The sequence below is a fragment of the Schistocerca cancellata genome, chromosome 8, assembly GCF_023864275.1.
Source record: "Schistocerca cancellata isolate TAMUIC-IGC-003103 chromosome 8, iqSchCanc2.1, whole genome shotgun sequence".
NCBI lineage: Eukaryota > Metazoa > Arthropoda > Insecta > Orthoptera > Acrididae > Schistocerca > Schistocerca cancellata.
Genome location: NC_064633.1, coordinates 510,890,327 through 510,908,397, shown reverse-complemented (window position 1 = coordinate 510,908,397; position 18,071 = coordinate 510,890,327). Strand labels below are relative to the sequence as shown.

At 43.5% G+C, this 18,071-nt stretch overlaps 1 protein-coding gene across 1 annotated transcript in view; it reads left to right on the top strand.

Annotated features, from left to right (window-relative positions):
- Window positions 1–18,071, top strand: part of LOC126095660 (uncharacterized) — a 755,174-nt gene that overhangs the window by 643,877 nt on the left and 93,226 nt on the right. Inside the window, exon 4 of the mRNA XM_049910417.1 lies at window positions 11,878–12,113. Coding sequence (XP_049766374.1) covers window positions 11,878–12,113 — 236 coding nt within the window. The remainder of the gene's footprint in view (window positions 1–11,877; window positions 12,114–18,071) is intronic.

Genomic DNA, 18,071 nt, shown 5'->3' with positions numbered 1-18,071 from the left:
TAACAAACCACATCCATGTATTCTGGCGGTCACAAGCTATTGCTCAGTACTACAGTGACTTGACCGAGTGAGGTAGCGCAGTGGCTAGCACACTGGACTCGCATTCGGGAGGACGACGGTTCAATCCCGCGTCCGGCCATTCTGATTTAGGTTTTCCGTGATTTCCCTAAATCACTCCAGGCAAATTCCGGGGTGGTTTATTAGGAAGGGCACGAAAGGGTACGGCCGACTTCCTTCCCCGTCCTTCCCTAATCCGATGAGACCAATGAGCTCGCTGTCTGGTCTCCTCCCCCCAAACAACCCCAACCGTGACTTCATATTTTTATAGTGAGTCCCAACAGTTGGCAGCACTTGCACTGATAGATAGATTGAACAGTCACAAATGTGTACATGAGGTTTCCAGAGGGGAAAAATATTTCTGTTCCAACTAAAGGACAGTAAAATTTCATGTACACAACTGTGGCCAGTGGGTCTGAAAGTGTGTCAAACTGGTAGACCTACCAGGTTATCTTGCGACTCTTTATCGCTGACGTTAAGCAATGGTAGCGAAGTGGTTTGTGGGAGGCAGTCGGCTGTATGGAATCAGCGCAGTAAAGATGCATACGTGGGAGACATGACAGAATGTGTTATTTGTAATGCTGCCAGCTAAATTTTTAATGGTGCTTTACCAGTTTAATTTTTCAGTTGTTTATTGTTGTCGTTTGAGTGTGAGTCGTTTTTGTAGTAATAAAATATTAATTTTTATCGTATATTAAGATGGGGAATGGTGGTGAAGTGGCATTTACGTGACTTAGTAAGCTATTGCTAGCTTTTATTTTTCGGTTTGTTACTCTATCTTTGCATACCTCGTGCACCAAGAAGATGTTTGTAACCCGAAAATTGCAATAAGAAAGAAATGTATAAGACGAATCAAAATATGTTTTGTAAGGCACTGAATATATTTCGAAAATATAAGAGGCGAAACACGACTGGCAACCACACAGCCTTCCATTTGCTCGCAAAGACGAAATTTATACGCTCATAAGTTAACAATAGGTATTTTTAGCATTGTGGCACAGTATCCTCCCTATTTCCCCAGTAGTCAGTTAGCCTAAGGAAGAAAAGTCATATGCACCATCGATTTGTGATACGTGTAAACTTCATTCCGCGTGTTATTGTTGTTAACGGTAGGTTGTGTGTATCATGTTGACATAGACTGAGAAGTCTGAATGAGTTAGGAAAACTGCCAGAAAACCGTAATCTGCCTGGGTGGTCTACAAGACTATCTGCCTTTAATCCGGCTTACGGATTTAACTCGGATATGGCTTGCCTACGGTTCTCGTAAGCTAAAGCAAATATCGTTCCGTTATAGTCAATTTATAATGCGGCTGTGGGAATTTGTATTTAATTATCCTGCTTAATTAACGGATGTGAGCTTTAGCCTATAGGACTATCCAGCGGTGTCTGCAGGTTTACAAAGTTATCTTATTTTTGCATGTTTCGTGAATTTCGAAATTGGTATTTTAAATGGAGAAAAATTGATTCTTGTTGTTATGCTAAACAGAAGGTTGACGAAGGCAAGACTACTGATAGGTTTTACAGGCACATTTCATAACATAATGGCAAAATATAATCACATGGTAAATAATAATAATAATAATAATAACAGCCCTGACAAATAAAGAAAATTGCTAAGAACTGGCCACATATTTTTCATAACATTTAAATTGACCGGAACCCGAAAAGAGATTGCGGAAAATACATTCAGAAATCACAACAGAAAGTCCGTCACCACCAACTCAAGAAGAGGTTCATTCATACATCAAGAAACTTAAAACCAACAAAGCATCAGGGAAGGAAGGAATTGTAGCTGAAATCTTGAAAATTTGGCAATCCGAAAAAATTCCGTATGACTGAAAATTACTCCATCCACTACATAAAAAGGCAACAAATCAGATGTATACAACTCTCAGGTGAACCTCCCTCTTACCTGTCACTTACAAATACTATCAGCTTGTCTCTTGAATAGAGCACAAAAGCAATTGGAACCAAAATCAGCAGAATATCAAGCAGGATTCAGAGCGAAAGGATAATGCCCAGAAAAAAATTTTAACCTAAGAACCATACTCAATATGCGAGGCTTCCCACAAAAAAGCTCTACGTACATACTAGAGCTCTAGAAGGTACATTTGTGGATTTCAAAAAGGCGTTAGACTCGACAGACAGGCCTAACTATTCCAACTTTCAAAAGAGAGGACTAGATTCTAAAATACGAACACTAACTTTCATGAAATCTAAAGCAAAATTTATGGGGGTAGTCTCAGCACCCTTTGACATTGAAACAGGTGTGAAGCAAGGAGATGGACACTCTTCTATTCTCTTCAAAGTTGTCCTAGACAGGGTTATCGAAGAATGGGACTAAGAAATGAAGAAACTAGGTTTTGGAAGGCAATCCTACTGGGCTTTCCCAAAAACAACCTCTGCATATCATACCTCGCGTTTGCCAACGACCTAGCGATACTTTTAGAGGGTGAAGTGACTCCTGCGAAACAGCTCGAGATATTTAAAGAACGTGCAGGCAAAGTAGGTTTACATGTCCCATTAGAGAAAATTTAATTCTTATGTTCAAAGAAGGAAATCAAATTCCTGGGAAAAAAGGGAAAAAAACGTAAAACCAACAGGATCCCGCACTTTAAATACCTCGGAGAATTCATCGAACCGACAGCCTTTGAAAAATTCTCACAGCAAAATCGCCTCCAAAAAGCCAAAAAAGCATCAAAGTTCTAAACCTCTTCAGCAAAAAATCTATATCAAGACAGAAAAAAAAATTTGCACTACATCACAGTCATAAAACCAACACCATCTACGCAAGCGAAACACAGACACATTTTAAGAGCAACAAACACCCAAGACGGTGGCAGGCTACAATCAATCAAAAGAACAGAAAAGTCTTCAAGCATCGAAAATGAGATTAAGAAAAGGCGAATGAAATTCTGGTATCTCAATAGACTACCAGGAATGCGTTTGACAAAGACAATAATAGACTATGTAACATCACTTCACCTTGGCTGAAAGAAATTCAGAATGGCCTCAAAAACGTAAACATAAGACCACCCGACATTTTAGAAAGACACACCTTCAGACACAAAGTATACAAGCTACTAAAACGAAAATAGTACGGACGAACGTGGTCGGCAGAACATCAAGAAGTCTTCCGTTTATCAGCAGAAATCGCTATAATAATAATAATAATAATAATAACGCATTCGTGCACACTTTTATTCAGTCTATAATACTAATTACGAGTAGTGTTGCTAACGAAATCTACTACATTGCTGCAACACCTGAAAGATTTTCATAAAGCGACTTGGTATTATTTTAAGTGACAAACGTGCTACTGCTTTATGGTGATAGGTCGTAGAATAAAAGGAAGTAAACTCATCACGTTGTTTTTTAAAGAATTTGTGTCGGAAGGCCGCTGATAAACTTAGCTGGTGCGATCCATTGTTGACGTGGAAGACGCGTGTTTTAATGACATACCTGAGGCAATTTTATGTCTCGTCATACAGGAAAATAAATTTTCTCTTCCATCCCTAATATATTGCCAACGCAAGTACGACACGCCATGCTCTTCTTCCGGATATCACGTTTTCACATCACTGCATTCCAGGCACACACACGCCGTATTGCCAACCAGCCACAGATTACTACTCATCAACGCTTTTACAATAAATAACGTCTTTGCTTATCTAGTACTTTTCTGTTGCAGACGTAACAAAAATATTTACATGTTCACTGTAAATGTATCCCAAAAAATAAAAAAAACTGCAATTACAATGTGGCTCAGAACGAAAATGAAAACATTGATACAAACAGTTCCGGATGCCACCAGCAGATGACACTATCTGTCAGGTCTACAACACGTAGATTCTCATGTTCAAATATTACAGATAACTCACTTAAAATTTGCTAGATAAAAGGAGGAAAAGTATGTCATTTATTACTATATGGAATGTTTGTGTATTTTAAATGTTTATTGTCGTCTAGGTTTTACTGTCTTTACAACCTCCATTCAACCCTCTCAATGATAATTTTTTTTCGGCGTGAAAGGCGTTAATTTATCTTTTTTTCGTCAATGTCGCCGTCGAAAATGACAATATGCAAAAAATACTTCTCGACGTTTTGTTTTCCAACGCGGAGAGGGTTGGGACGGTTGTCTCCTCCTGGTTCAACACGGAGGGAGCCCCATAAACAGAGAATTACAGGGCAAGCTGGATTTCCAAAGCCATTTGTCAACGATGCAAATGCCCGTAATAGGAAGACGTAGTGCCGAAGCCATAAAATCTGGACTGTGCCGCAATGGTAGAACGTCGTTTGTCCGGGCGAGTCTTCTTTCACACTGTTTACAACCTCTGCCGGAGTTTCGTGTCGAGATGAGAACACGGCGAGTGTCTGATGACGATTTGCGCAGCTATATCGTTGTGTTCCTTGGACCCCAAGGCTATTCGGTGAGGTCACATTACTACCAACAATTACGTAAATATTTTGGCTGATGAGACCCATCAGTCGTACAGTGGTTGTTCCCCAATGGTAATGCTGTGTTCCAAGGTGAGAGAACCCTATCTCACAGAGCTCGCTTTGCCCAGGACTGGTTTTGTGAGTAAGAGGATGAATTTTTGCAGCTCTTCTGACTCAACAGATCTCATTGTTATTGAGTCTTTGTGGTCTAGTTAGGAGAGAAGGACACGTCATTGTATCTGCGTGCGTCATTGTTACCGGAAATTGCTGCTATTTAATTGGAAGAACGGTATAAGATTCTCTTTAAAACCATACGGGGCCTGCATTTATCCACTCTGATGCGACTGGAAGTTGTTTTGATTGCCAGCTGTTTTCCTACATTGTATTAAGCATGGTTAAGGGTTGTATTTTTCTCGTTACTGTGTAGTTGCCCATCCCTATACGGTTGTGTCTCATATTTCTGGAGGACACAGCTCACACAAACTTTGGTCTTAAGTGTTCCCTGGCAATGAATTGATTTCTGTTTTGAACTGCTCCATGTCACAGTCCCGTCTGTTTTGCTTCTCTTTATATGAATAACCTTCATAGTGTCCACATAGCTTACCACGGTTAGTCATTGTCTTGTCTGTAGAAAACTTTCGCAGGGACTGAACACTACGGAAACTTTGCAAAGGGCGACTGTTCAAGTGGTCATCACTGAAGGGACCGAGAACTCTCGGCTTGCCTTGACTTAGTGAGGAGCTAGTTTCCAGAAATACTGAGCTCAAATGTCACAGTTTTTTCTATGGGCGAAAATTTCACTGGGCACAGTTTTTATGCGTCTGACTGCAAAGGATTTTGTGTTGATACAGTCGGCGTAACGAAATGCTTTCGAAATGTATGTTTCCTGAAATTATTATTAGCATCACATCATTTTGTACGCGACCAAAAGGAAATGCCGTTGTGATGTACGAGAGGACTGAGGTTCTGCGTCAGTGATGGACACCCACCATGTCTCGCACCATACGTGGCCGAGACTCGCGGCCGGATAAGCCCTAATGGCGGGTACCGCTGCGGCCCGGGGCAGTCGCATGACGTCACCAGCTTTCCCAGACGTATTTCAATAGGCGGCGCGTGTGTGTGCGCGCGCCCCTGGAACAATGAGGAGGGGCAGGTGATGAACTCTGGCATCAGAGAACGGCTGCCCGCCTAATGGGACCCGCTGCCTGCCGGACAGTAATTGGGGGGTGTCCGCCCGCCCCCGCTCCGACCGATGCCGAGGCCGTTCTTCACGGCTATTGGGTCCGTTTGCTGCCAAGAAGCTGTGTGCAGGTGGCGCCATCAGAAGTGCGCTCGTCACAGAAGGAGAAACAAACGCGCTAGGAAAATTCACATGACGCAACTCAAAGGCCGGTGAGGTCCGTGTACTTGACTGCAGCAGCAGAGGCATGGACTCTAAAACTGAACTAAAAGAGGTCGGATGCGCACCGTACTAAAAGGGTGCGTCAATGAAGCTTGCCGATTTGAAAGTGATATTGGTATACATGCGACAGCACGGCTAGGCGCCTTTTCTATACCCAACAGGACGATACCCTTAGTGTCAATATATCAAAGATCAAAGAATGAATATTATACACTGTCTCCTGCTTAGGAAGACTTAGCAAATTGGTTGCTCTTGAACCGCGAATTTACCTTCAAAAACCTTTTCTTAAGAATTTGCTTTATTTACTAGCGATTCATCAAGAACATTAACACATTTAATCACACTATGTGAGCGTGGAAGTAGTTGCCAGTGGGTAACTGATGAAAACAAATCAACTTTCTTTCAACAAATGGAAATTTTATTCCTAAAAATCCCCCCTTTTTTTGTGAAACAGATTTAAAATTATAATCAGAAAACATCCTCCAAACATCAAGTTACAATTTATTCAGAGACAGTATGAGCTTTCGGGCTGAGAACCTTGCCGCTCCCTTTTGACACGGCCGTAGTCAACCGCTCACAACAACCTCTGAAAGACTACACTGGTGCAAATCTGCAACACACCAGATTACTTTAAACTAAAAATTTTAACAACTCACACAAGCACATAAACTATGCACCCCGTAGGAGAGATGGAAATGGTACATAAAGTTGCCACCCTTCCACCGTAAGACCTTTTAAAATCAACTTGCACAATGTGGGACAAACTTTGTACAGCTGCTACGGGAGAGTTCAGTCTCATACTTAAGGCAGTTTCTCCGAAAACATTAATAATCATCACTGAAAAAATGCTCCTGTTTTTACCGACCTGCTGAATGTCGTTAACAAAAAAGGTAATTGGCAGTGAAGCTCTTACTTTCAGAAGCGTTAGTATGAAAAAAATTGCGTATACTTCACATGGACGAATACTCACAATCACAAACCTCTGAAGTTCCAGTTCGTATACAACCCTTTATTTCACCTTAGAGACACGTTTCTCGACTGGCGCCAAAAAGAAATGGACGAAAGAAGTTTATCACGTGTTGGAAATCAGAGTTCGGTAAAAGGCGATTGGTGCACAGAAAGGATAGAATCATAAAAGAAATTTCGTGCTGACTTGAATATACGAGGGACATTCAGTAAGTAATGGAACACATTTTTTTTTCTGAAATCAGGTTGGTTGTATTCTAGATTCCAGTACACCATATTATTCCCCACTCCTTTGATTACAAAACCCTATCTCTCAACATAATCTCCGTTCAATACGACGTCCTTACACCATCTTACGTGGAGGACCTGTAGGCCTGCAAAGTTGGAGCCAAAGTCTTGCTGTATCAGTAACCTCCCCATCATCCACCTACCGCTTCCCGCAAAGTGCACCCAACATTGGACCAAACAGGTGGATTCGGAAGGTGCGAGATCCGGGCTCTAGGGTCGGTGAGAAAGAACGGTTCAATGAAGTTTTGTGCGCTCCTCTGGTGTGCGCAGACTTGTATGAGGCCATGCGTTGTCCTGGAGAAGCTCGTTTCATTTTTGTGGCGACGAACACGCTGAAGTCGTTTCTTCAATTTCCTGAACGTATCACAGTACACTTCAAAGCCGATCGTTGCACCATGCAGCAGGCATCAAACAGAATATCCCTTTCAGAGTCCCACGAGGCCGTTGCCACGAGTTTACCGACTAAGAGTGTGGGTTTAAACTCTTCCTTCGGAAGAGGTGTGGTGTGGTGCCACTCGATGGACTGCCATTTTGTTTCCGGATTGAAGTGATGAGGTCAGGCTTCATCGCCTGTGACGATTTTCGAAAAATATTATCATGGACCGCCTCGTAACGTGCAAGTAATTCTGCACAGATGGTCCTTCGTTGCTCTTTATGGTCTCCTGATAGGTGGCGGGAACACACCTTTGAGTACCCCAACTGGTGGACGAGTTGGACGAGTGTGTCAGCGTTACCAATAGAGCCGTCCTGCTGAGTAGCGAAGTGTCTCATTGTGATCCGTCAATCACCTCGAATGAGAGTGTCCACAGGTTCCAATGTTGCAAGAGTCAATGCTGTGAATAGGCGGCAGTCACACGGAAGATCAGACAAGTTTGCGCGACCTTGCAGTGGTGCTGAGATACCCCTCACCCACCGACTCACCGTGCTTTTGTTCACTGTCAGGTCTCCGTGGACATTCTACGAGCTCCTATCAATCTGCGCTGCTCTGGTTTTGCGCCCAAAGAAACTCAATGACGCTTTCCGGAATGCACTTCTTTTACAGACGCCATTTTGAATGCTACGTGTAGCGTAAACACCTACGGTAACTTCATGAAAATCTAGGGCTGACCCGGCAATATTCCACGACGTCCCATAGCAAATTTCAAATTTTTTCAACAGAAATTGGCCGAAAAAAAGTGTTTCGTTACTTATTGAACGCCCATCGTAGAGCATTGTCAAAGACGCAGGTGTTTCAGCTGTGTGTCTCTCATCCCCTTCCGGTGGACGATAGGTGACCGTTTTGGGGCTCCAAAGTGCTAAAAACTGGCAGTCTTCTGTCACGACTGCTCCCCATCCTGATGAGGTCATGGTAACTTCTCCGGGGTCGTCATAATGGCGGTAGGCGGGTGGTTTACTTGTAGCCAACCCTCCGCCTGTTGGATTCAATAAGGGTGGGCCAGCCGCATCCCCGCTCTGAGCTCCCCAGGTGAAAGGGGATGCGGCCCGGCAGCTGGCAACAGCCCCGCGTCCGTGCCATCTGGCGGTTCATGTGAGGAAACAGTCACGTGCCGACGTGCCATTGGGTTGTTCAGTACGTCTTGTCACTTGTCATGACTAGTTCAGATCAGCACATAAATAAAAACACAGCGTAAACATTCCGAAATTTTAAGCTTCATTTTATTTACGACGCGTTTCGGAACCTGTGCTCTAATCTCAGCTGACAGTTGCATTGACTAGCTCAGGTGCATTGCTCGTGGAAGACAAACGATATCAAAGTATCTGCAGTCGTGTGCGTATTCGCTACAGTTTACCCGAATCATTGAATCTGAACTTGATTTGAACTTCAATCAAATAGCTAGTTGGTTATTTGCATGTTAGGAGGATAATAATTGCTAACTCTGGCTGAGAAGTAAATCGAGACAGTTTTACAGCTTCTCGTCGGAAAATACGCTTAATGCTGACCATTTACGCAATTGTTCGAAGATATGTCTTCACGGATACAGTGCCTCTTACGTAACAATGTTCACTGTCATTCTCTTCTTTACTTAAACCCACCAAGAAACACACACACACACACACACACACACACACACACACACACACAGACACGAAATTACTACATACTTAGAAATTCTTCTATACAGTAGGAGTTGTTAAGCCGGTATGATTTTAGCTCGTGTTTGAGGTAAATTTTATTTCCCGTTAAACAGATTACGTCACCGAGTAGTGATCAAACATTTTTATAAGTAATTACCTCACTCCTTTCTGTGACATATTAAGGCTGAGGGACACTTAGTGTAAATAATTTATTTTCTAGTATTGTATTTATCAGTGTTGTTTTCAAAGTGTGATTCATTGTTGCTAACATACTTCGTGAGGGAGGAAAGCCGTGCGGGATTAGCCGAGCGGTCTCAGGCGCTGCAGTCATGGACTGTGCGGCTGGTCCCGGCGGATGTTCGAGTCCTCCCTCGGGCATGGGTGTGTGTGTTTGTCACTAGGATAATTTAGGTTGAGTAGTGTGTAAGCTTAGGGACTGATGACCTTAGCAGTTAAGTCCCATAAGATTTCACACACATTTGAACTTTTTTTTTTTTTTTTTTTTTTTTTTTTTTTTTTGAGGGAGGAAATGTACCTGAGGCTCTTGTCAGTATAACTACCTGTTCAAAAGCTGTCTGCAATCGGTCCTTTATTACACGCTTCTGTGCGATAAATACTATCTTCTTTAGCGACGAGTTGCTCCTGAATACGATGCCATGAAATGCTAGTGATTTAAAACAGACAAGTAAATCAATTTTTTATATTTTCATCTCCAGAGTCTGGAATTTTCAGTAACGTGAAGTTGCAGAAATAGACGTTAAATATCTGTGACATGGGTCCTCTAGTTCAGATTCTTATCTATAAAACACCTAATAAATTAAAATATTCTGTGTCATTTATTGATTTACTCTCACGGGTTATTCATAATGGTGGGGACAGTCCTTGTGCAGTACAGAACTACATGTGTAGTATTTTACATAAATTCAGTGACAGTCTATTTCCGCAAAGCCACTTGTTAATTTTCAAGAAAATAGTATTTATAGCCGCGTGGCATTAGCCGAGCGGTCTAAGGCGCTGCAGTCATGGACTGTGCGGCTGGTCCCGGCGGAGGTTCGAGTCCTCCCTCGGGCATGGGTGTGGGTGTTTGTCCTTAGGAAATTTAAGTTAAGTAGTGTGTAGCTTAGGGACTGATGACCTTAGCAGTTAAGTCTCATAAGATTTCACACACAAAATAGTATTTATAGTTTCATGTGATGAAGTTATTCCATTAGGCTTGATTATAATACTTGGATCGTCAGCAAAGAGATCTGTTTGTGCTTCTTAGACATGTGACCGAATATTATTTATACCCTGGGTGAACATCAACAAAACCGACAAACTGCAGGGACGGATTCCTGACTGGAAATGGAGAAAAATTTTGAACTTTTGTATCTTGGAAACAGGTAAAGACACCGAGAAAATTTTCAAAGTTGTTCGAGATAGGGATCTTGGGAATAGGCCTGTACTGTAAAAATTTCAATCATCTGGTGTGCGTAGCTGTATTGTAAACCTGGGCTGGTTTTTGGTGGGCTAGTGACGGCGAAAATATACGAGTACTATAAAACCCCTTTTGTGGGGTTTCCCGAGTAACCTCCCATGAACTAATGTTGCCTCCAAATGTTCCATCGAGCCCACCGTAGACCATATCAAATGCGAAAAGAACCAACCGATTTGCTCCAAATGTGTAATCAGGAGTAAGTTAGTGATAGTCGTGAAAATGGTAATGTGGTAAGTTCCTATGTGACCAAACTCTAAGGTCATCGGTTCCTAGACTTGTACACTACTTAATGTAACTTAGACCAACTTACGCAAAGGACAGCACACACTCCCATGCCAGAGGAAGGGCTCGAATCTCCGATGGTGGAACCCACGTGAACCGTGGCAAGGTGCCCTTAGACCACGCGGACCTTGCGCGGCTGTGATATTCATATTTTGGTCGTTTACTGTAGGACAGTGACACTTCTGTTGCGTATAAAAATGATACCCAGCCCGAGGGCTATCCAAAACACTTGACGCTACCTTTTTATCACCAATAGAACACGAGGCTTGAGCACCGGAAAATCCCGTTTTTATGCTCGGTGTTTTGGAACTTTTAGGAAAGCATGCTGTCGCAAGTTTATTGATTTCCCACAGTTACTGGGAAACACTTGCCATTAAGGAAAAATCACTCGCCATCGCAGGAGCACATTAGGTTCTAACCAAAAGCCTTGTCGAAGTATTATGCAGTGACCGGCCCAACGTCTCCAGCCTACATAAAGCCCCCTTCCGCCGCATACTGGATACTTACTCTGGGATCCATAGCAACGAAAGTACAACTGTGGCCAGCAGTGGTACATTACAAAACAGGTATTGGAAATCACCCATCCTGTCGAGCACGTACACTGCCCCTCCTTCCCCTAGATACTGGGAAACGGCTCTAGCATCCAAAGGAGGCACGAGGACGACCCAAAGATGTCGTAAGTTTCAGATTTTGGATTGCCGCGAGTGTTTGTTACTCCGTGTTGCAGTTTGCACGAACGTTAGTGTAGCTACCTCTTGCCATATGACCAAAGAGCAGTTCACCGCTTACATAAATATCAGTGATTAATGCTAGTACTATGTATATTCGTAATGTAAATTAGTGTGCCGTGCAATGCTATGAAACACGCTCGCCTCTTGTATGTGTACAGCGCTGGACAAGCTGGGAGGCAGGCAGCAGGCGCCGGCGCTGCCCGTGGAGCCGGTGCAGGCGAACGCCGCCTTCGACATCGCGAGCCTCGTGCTGTACGGCTGCCAGGCGCTGCCCATCAGGCTCAAGATCCTGCTGGACAGGCTCTTCTCCGTGCTGCGCCGCGACGAGGTGCTCCACGTGCTCGCCGGCTTCGGCTGGACGCACGAGGACTACGCCAGGGGGTACATCCTGCAGGTAGGTTCCGCAGAGTACACCGCACACCGGGCACTAAGTATCAGTCACCACCAGCAGACAACCCGCCTCCACAGCCGACGTCGCTAACGCGCGCCTGTGCGGTGGCGCTCGACTAGGGGGTAAGCTTGTTCGAATCCTGCTGCCGAATGAAACTTTCGCTGCCACTGTGTGACCGCTAGGGTGAGAAGAGGTGGTGGCATAAAATTACTGATCACCAACATTTGCGCTAATGGCTCGTGTTTAATTCTAAACCACTCCGTAGCGTCTCATAAAGTGATTACTTGTATCACTGTTGATGGTGAGACGTCCTTCATGTTGTTGTTGCTGTGGTCTTCAGTCCTGAGACTGGTCTGATGCAGCTCTCCATGCTGCTCTATCCTCTGCAAGCTTCTTCATCTCCCAGTACTTACTGCAACCTACATCCTTCTGAATCTGCTTAGTGTATTCATCTCTTCGTCTCGCTCTACGATTTTTACCCTCCACTCTCCCCTCCAATGCTACACTTGTGATCCCTTGATGCCTCAGAACATGTCCTACCAACCGGTCCCTTCTTCTTGTCAAGTTGTGCCACAAACTCCTCTTCCCTCCTATTCCGTTCAATACCTCCTCAATAGTTATGTGATCTACCCATCTAATCCTCAGCATTCTTCTGTAGCTCCTCATTTCGAAAGCTTCTATTCTCTTCTTGTCCAAACTATTTATCGTCCATGTTTCACTTCCATATATGGCTACACTCCATACAAATACTTTCAGAAACGAATTCCTGACACTCAAATCTATACTCGATGTTAACAGATTTCTCTTCTTCAGAAACGCTTTCCTTGTCATTGCCAGTCTACATTTTATATCCTCTCTACTTCGACCATCATCAGTTATTTTGCTCCCCAAATAGCAAAACTCATTTACTACTTTAAGTGTCTCATTTCCTAATCTAATTCCCTCGGCACCACCCGATTTAATTCGACTACATTCCGTTATCCTCGTTTTGCTTTTGTTGATGTTCATCTTATTTCCTCCTTTCAAGACACCATCCATTCCGTTTAACCGCTCTTCCAAGTCCTTTCCTGTCTCTGACGGAATTACAATGTCATCAGCGAACCTCAAAGTTTTTATTTCTTCTCCATGGATTTTAATACCTGCTCCGAATTTTTCTTTTCTTTCCTTTACTGCTTGCTCCTTTACTCCTTCCTTCATATGGGGAACGTTTAAGCTCGCCGGTGGCCTTGGTGCTATTGGAGGGGAGCATGCTGAGTGTTTGCACAGAGTTTCGACCTTCGCCGTCCCTCATCCCCACCGTACTACAGGAACATGACACTGCTCTGTACACTGGGATGACAAAAGTCACGGGGCAGAGATATGCGCGTACCGCCTACACAAGAAATAATAGGGCAGTGCATTGGGCGAGCTGTCACTCGTACTCAGATTATTCTTGTGAATTGGTGTCCGACGTGATTAATGGCGCTCAGCAGGAGTTAACAGACTTTGGAGGCGGAATGATAGCTCGAGCTGGACGCATGCGAACATCCCAAAGATGTTCGGGCTCACATGCGGTTCGTCTTCGTCGAAATGTCTCGGCTCAGACTCGTCTTGGGATTAAACAGCACGTGTCGCATTACACGCCCTGAATTACACACTTGTGACCCTTTGGTTAAATTGTCTGGCTGATGGCGAGTTCGCGAAATACAAAGTTAACATGACATATAATTACAGTAATGATAATATCAGGAACTAAATTAACGACCCATAAATAATGTTGGCCACACAGTTGCGATTTGGTTAGAATAATGTTTATTCAGAAAGCAAACATACAGCGGAAGTGGTTCGATTTAGAGTTACTGTTACACTCGAGCGCATATCCATTTGACATTGTTCGATCATTCTCAATCTCGTTGCGAAATACAAGTTATCTACGCAAAAGATTAGAGTTCACACCAGGCGCGCGGCTGCTCACCACTCAGAGACTAAGTCCCGCGATACGACACAACGCGAAATTTTCTAAGTCGTTTCACTTTATAGCTGCCTAATGACCTACCGTCCGCTTTCGCGTCTCAATCCGAACGGTACCCTTTAGTGTCTCCAGCCGAACTGTCCATTCTCGCGTCTTCATCCGAACTGTCCCCTTTGGTGTCTCGATCAGAACCGTCCCTGTGTGCCCGTCTCCGGCCGCGTTTTGCCGCGCGCCGAACATCGTCACTCAACTGACTAGGGTAGTTCACTTTCCTGAAGCCGTCCATCTGATTGGCTACAGCTTATTCTACATTATTTTACATTTTAACATATTTAAATAATCAAATCTTGACCACTTTCACGTTCTAAATAAAGTAACAATAATATCCATTGTTAAATTCTTTTACGTAAAACCAATACAGTTTCCTTCTTAATTTTGAATGTGACGGCCAGTAGCCTTCAACCAATGTGCTTGCTGAAAAATAAATACAGAACAAAAGTAACTGTTATGCACTAAATTTTACAGCAAATACCCTTCTTTCAAATTCTGAAGGTGGCAGGGGTAAAATACAGGGAGCGACAGGCTATTTACAATTTGTACAGAAATCAGATGGCAGTTATAAGAGTCGAGGGACATGAAAGGGAAGCAGTGGTTGGGAAGGGAGTGAGACAGGGTTGTTGCCTATCCCCGATGTTATTGGTTGGTTGGTTTGTTGGGGGAAGGAGACCAGACAGCGAGGTCATCGGTCTCATCAGATTAGGGAAGGATGGGGAAGGAAGTCAGCCATGCCTTTGAAAGGAAACATCCCGGCATTTGCCTAGAGCAATTTAGGGAAATCACGGGAAACCTAAATCAGGATGGCCGGACGCGGGACCCGACGTTATTCAATCTTTATATTGAGCAAGCAGTGAAGGAAACAAAAGCAAAATTCGGAGTAGGTGTTAAAATCCATGGAGAAGTAATAAAAACTCTGAGGTTTGCCGATGACACTGTAATTCTGTCAGAGACAGCAAAGGACTTGGAAGAGCAGTTGAACGGAATGGATAGTGTTTTGAAAGGAGGATATAAGATGAACATAAACAGAAGCAAAACGAGGATAATGGAATGTAATCGAATTAAGTCGGGTGATGGTGAGGGAATTAGATTAGGAAATGACACATTTAAAGTAGTACATTAGTTTTGCTATTTGGGGAGCAAAATAAATGATGATGGTCGAAGTAGAGAGGATATAAAATGTAGACTGGCAATGGCAAGGAAAGCGTTTCTGAAGAAGAGAAATTTGTTAACATCGAGTATAGATTTAAGTGTCAGGAAGTTGTTTCTGAAAGTATTTGTATGGAGTGAGGCCATGTATGGAAGTGAAACATGGACGATAAATAGTTTGGACAAGAAGAGAATAGAAGCTTTCGAAATGTGGTGCTACAGAAGAATGCTGAAGAATAGATGGGTAGATCACATAACTAATGAGGAGGTATAGAATAGGATTGGGGAGAAGAGAAGTTTGTGGCACAACTTGACTAGAAGAAGGGATCGGTTGGTAGGACAAGTTCTGAGGCATCAAGGGATCACCAATTTAGTATTGGAGGGCAGCGTGGAAGGTAAAAATCGTAGAGGGAGACCAAGAGATGAATACACTAAGCAGATTCAAAAGGATGTAGGTTGTAGCAGGTACTGGGAGGTGAAGAAGCTTGCACAGGATAGAGCGGCATGGAGAGCTGCATCAAACCAGTCTCAGGACTGAAGACCTCAACAACAACATACCTAATGATACAATAAGGTGTCATGCTGTCATCGTTCAGTGTGTTTTGTGTGGAGGAAATGATAATCTGTTGCTTAACTGAAAATATTGGTAATTTAAATTTACTATATCTTGTAAGCACATAAAGTTACAGAGTTGATATTTACAAAATTTGTCATTTTAATGATGGGCTTCTATATGAAATGTCGATCATTAAGATCGACTAAAGCGTTCAGATTTGAGCACCAGGTCTTTAAACTCGTTAATTTCTCTTTAAGAGTAAAATTTAAACTATTATAGATATGATCAATATTCAACTTTCATTGGGATCACCATGAAAATTTATGTAGGATGGTAGATTAAAATTACTGTGGCTTCATTCCGTGCACTACTACAGAATTAAATAGTTTTCATAAATGTTTCCCTTTATAGCCCATCTTAGGTCCGCGATATTTAACACTGCTACGTCTCTTTGTCCACAAAACCCCTTCAACTGGGTTTCCCTATGACGTAGGTTCTCGTCTGTCTCACTCGCACACTACAGCACTTAGGCCTCAATAGAAAATAGAGCCCTGTGGGTTTCCCCAACTCGTGGTGAATCTGCGCCCTTTGTGGCATCTGGTCCTGAACGACAGGGTTCGTTTCACAATTCCTGTAGGCTGACTCTTTCGGACATATATTTAAATGAGAGCGCAATGCTCGTTAACTCACGGAATTCAATATTCCGAGATCGGCGTGTCAAGAGTGTACCGAGAATACCAAATTTGAGGCGTTAGCTGTTATCACGGGCAACGCAATGGCCGACGAACTTCACTTAAGGAGCCAGAGCAGCGGCGTTCGCGTAAGTTGTCAGTGCTAACAGACAAACAACACTGCGAAAAATAATAGCCGAAATTAATGTGTGACGTACGACGAACTTATGTAGTAGGACAGTGCGACAAAATTCGGTGTTACTGGGCCTTGGTAGAAGCCGACCGACGCGAGTGCCTTTGCTAACGGCACGACGTCGCCTGCAGCGCCTCTCCTGGGCTCTTGACCATATCCGTTGGACCATACAAGAATTGAAAACTGTGGTCTGGTCAGATAATTTCTGTTGGTAAGAGCTGATAGTGGGCTTCGAGAGTGGCATAGACCCCACGAAGCCATGGACAGAAGGCACTGTGCAAGCTGGTGGTGGCTCCGTAGTGGTGTATACTGTGTTTACAAGGAATGAACTGGGACCTCTGTTCCAAGTGGACCTATCATTGACTGGAAATTATTTTGTTCGGCTGCTAGTACACCATTTGCAGCCATCCATGGATTTTATGTTCCCAAACATCGATGTCATGCCACCGGGTCACAGCTGTTCACGATTGGTTTGAATAATTTTTGGACAATATGAGGGAATTATTTACCCGCCCAGATCGCCCGAAATAAATCCCACAGAACATGTCCGGGAAAAAATAGTCAGGTCAGTCTGTGCGCGGAATCCTACATCGGCAACACTTTTACAGTTATGGACGTCTATAAATGCAACATGGCTCAATATTTCTCCAGGGGACTTCCCACGATTTTTTGAGTCCAAGCCACGTAGAGCTGGTTCAGTAGCCGGGAAAAAGTACGTCCGGTACGATACTAAGGAGGTACCCAATTACTTCTGTCACCTCAGGGTACACGCATCCATCGCACTTCCATTCACTCTACACGTGTAAATACGAGACAACTTTCACTTATCCGCAAGTAAAGGCGTAAAGTGCGCGGGGGAATAACATCCTTTCCGATAGCCAGCTCAACCCACTTCACGATCTGTTCGAGCCTACAATGTCATACAATATTTACAGTTACATTTTGCCAGAAAACAATGTGTCACTAATGTACCACAACGATTCTAGCCCCTATAATAGCCTCAGTTTTCCTAGGAAGGAAATCCACAAGTTTCTTCTGGTGCGCTATAGCTAGCTTAAGCCACTCGTTGGTGTTTCGCTCCCGAAGAGCTACAAAACTGCGAAGAAAGTGATATCTGCGTATCACCTGCTGCTCCAAATCGTGCCTGACATTTTCTATTGGATTACGAAGAGCTGACTTCGTGGGCCAGTAGAGGTGTTCGTCAAACCAGGAACGTAGGTGTGCAGTCCTGTGATCACAACTGCTGTCATCTTGGAGAACGGAAGATTCCAGGCATAATAACGCTTGCAGGCTCATTTGTAATTTTTCAAAAAACTCATGGCACTGAAATACATTAACTGGATTTTACTAGTAGTACCGGTTTCGACCGTGACCCATCATCTGGTAT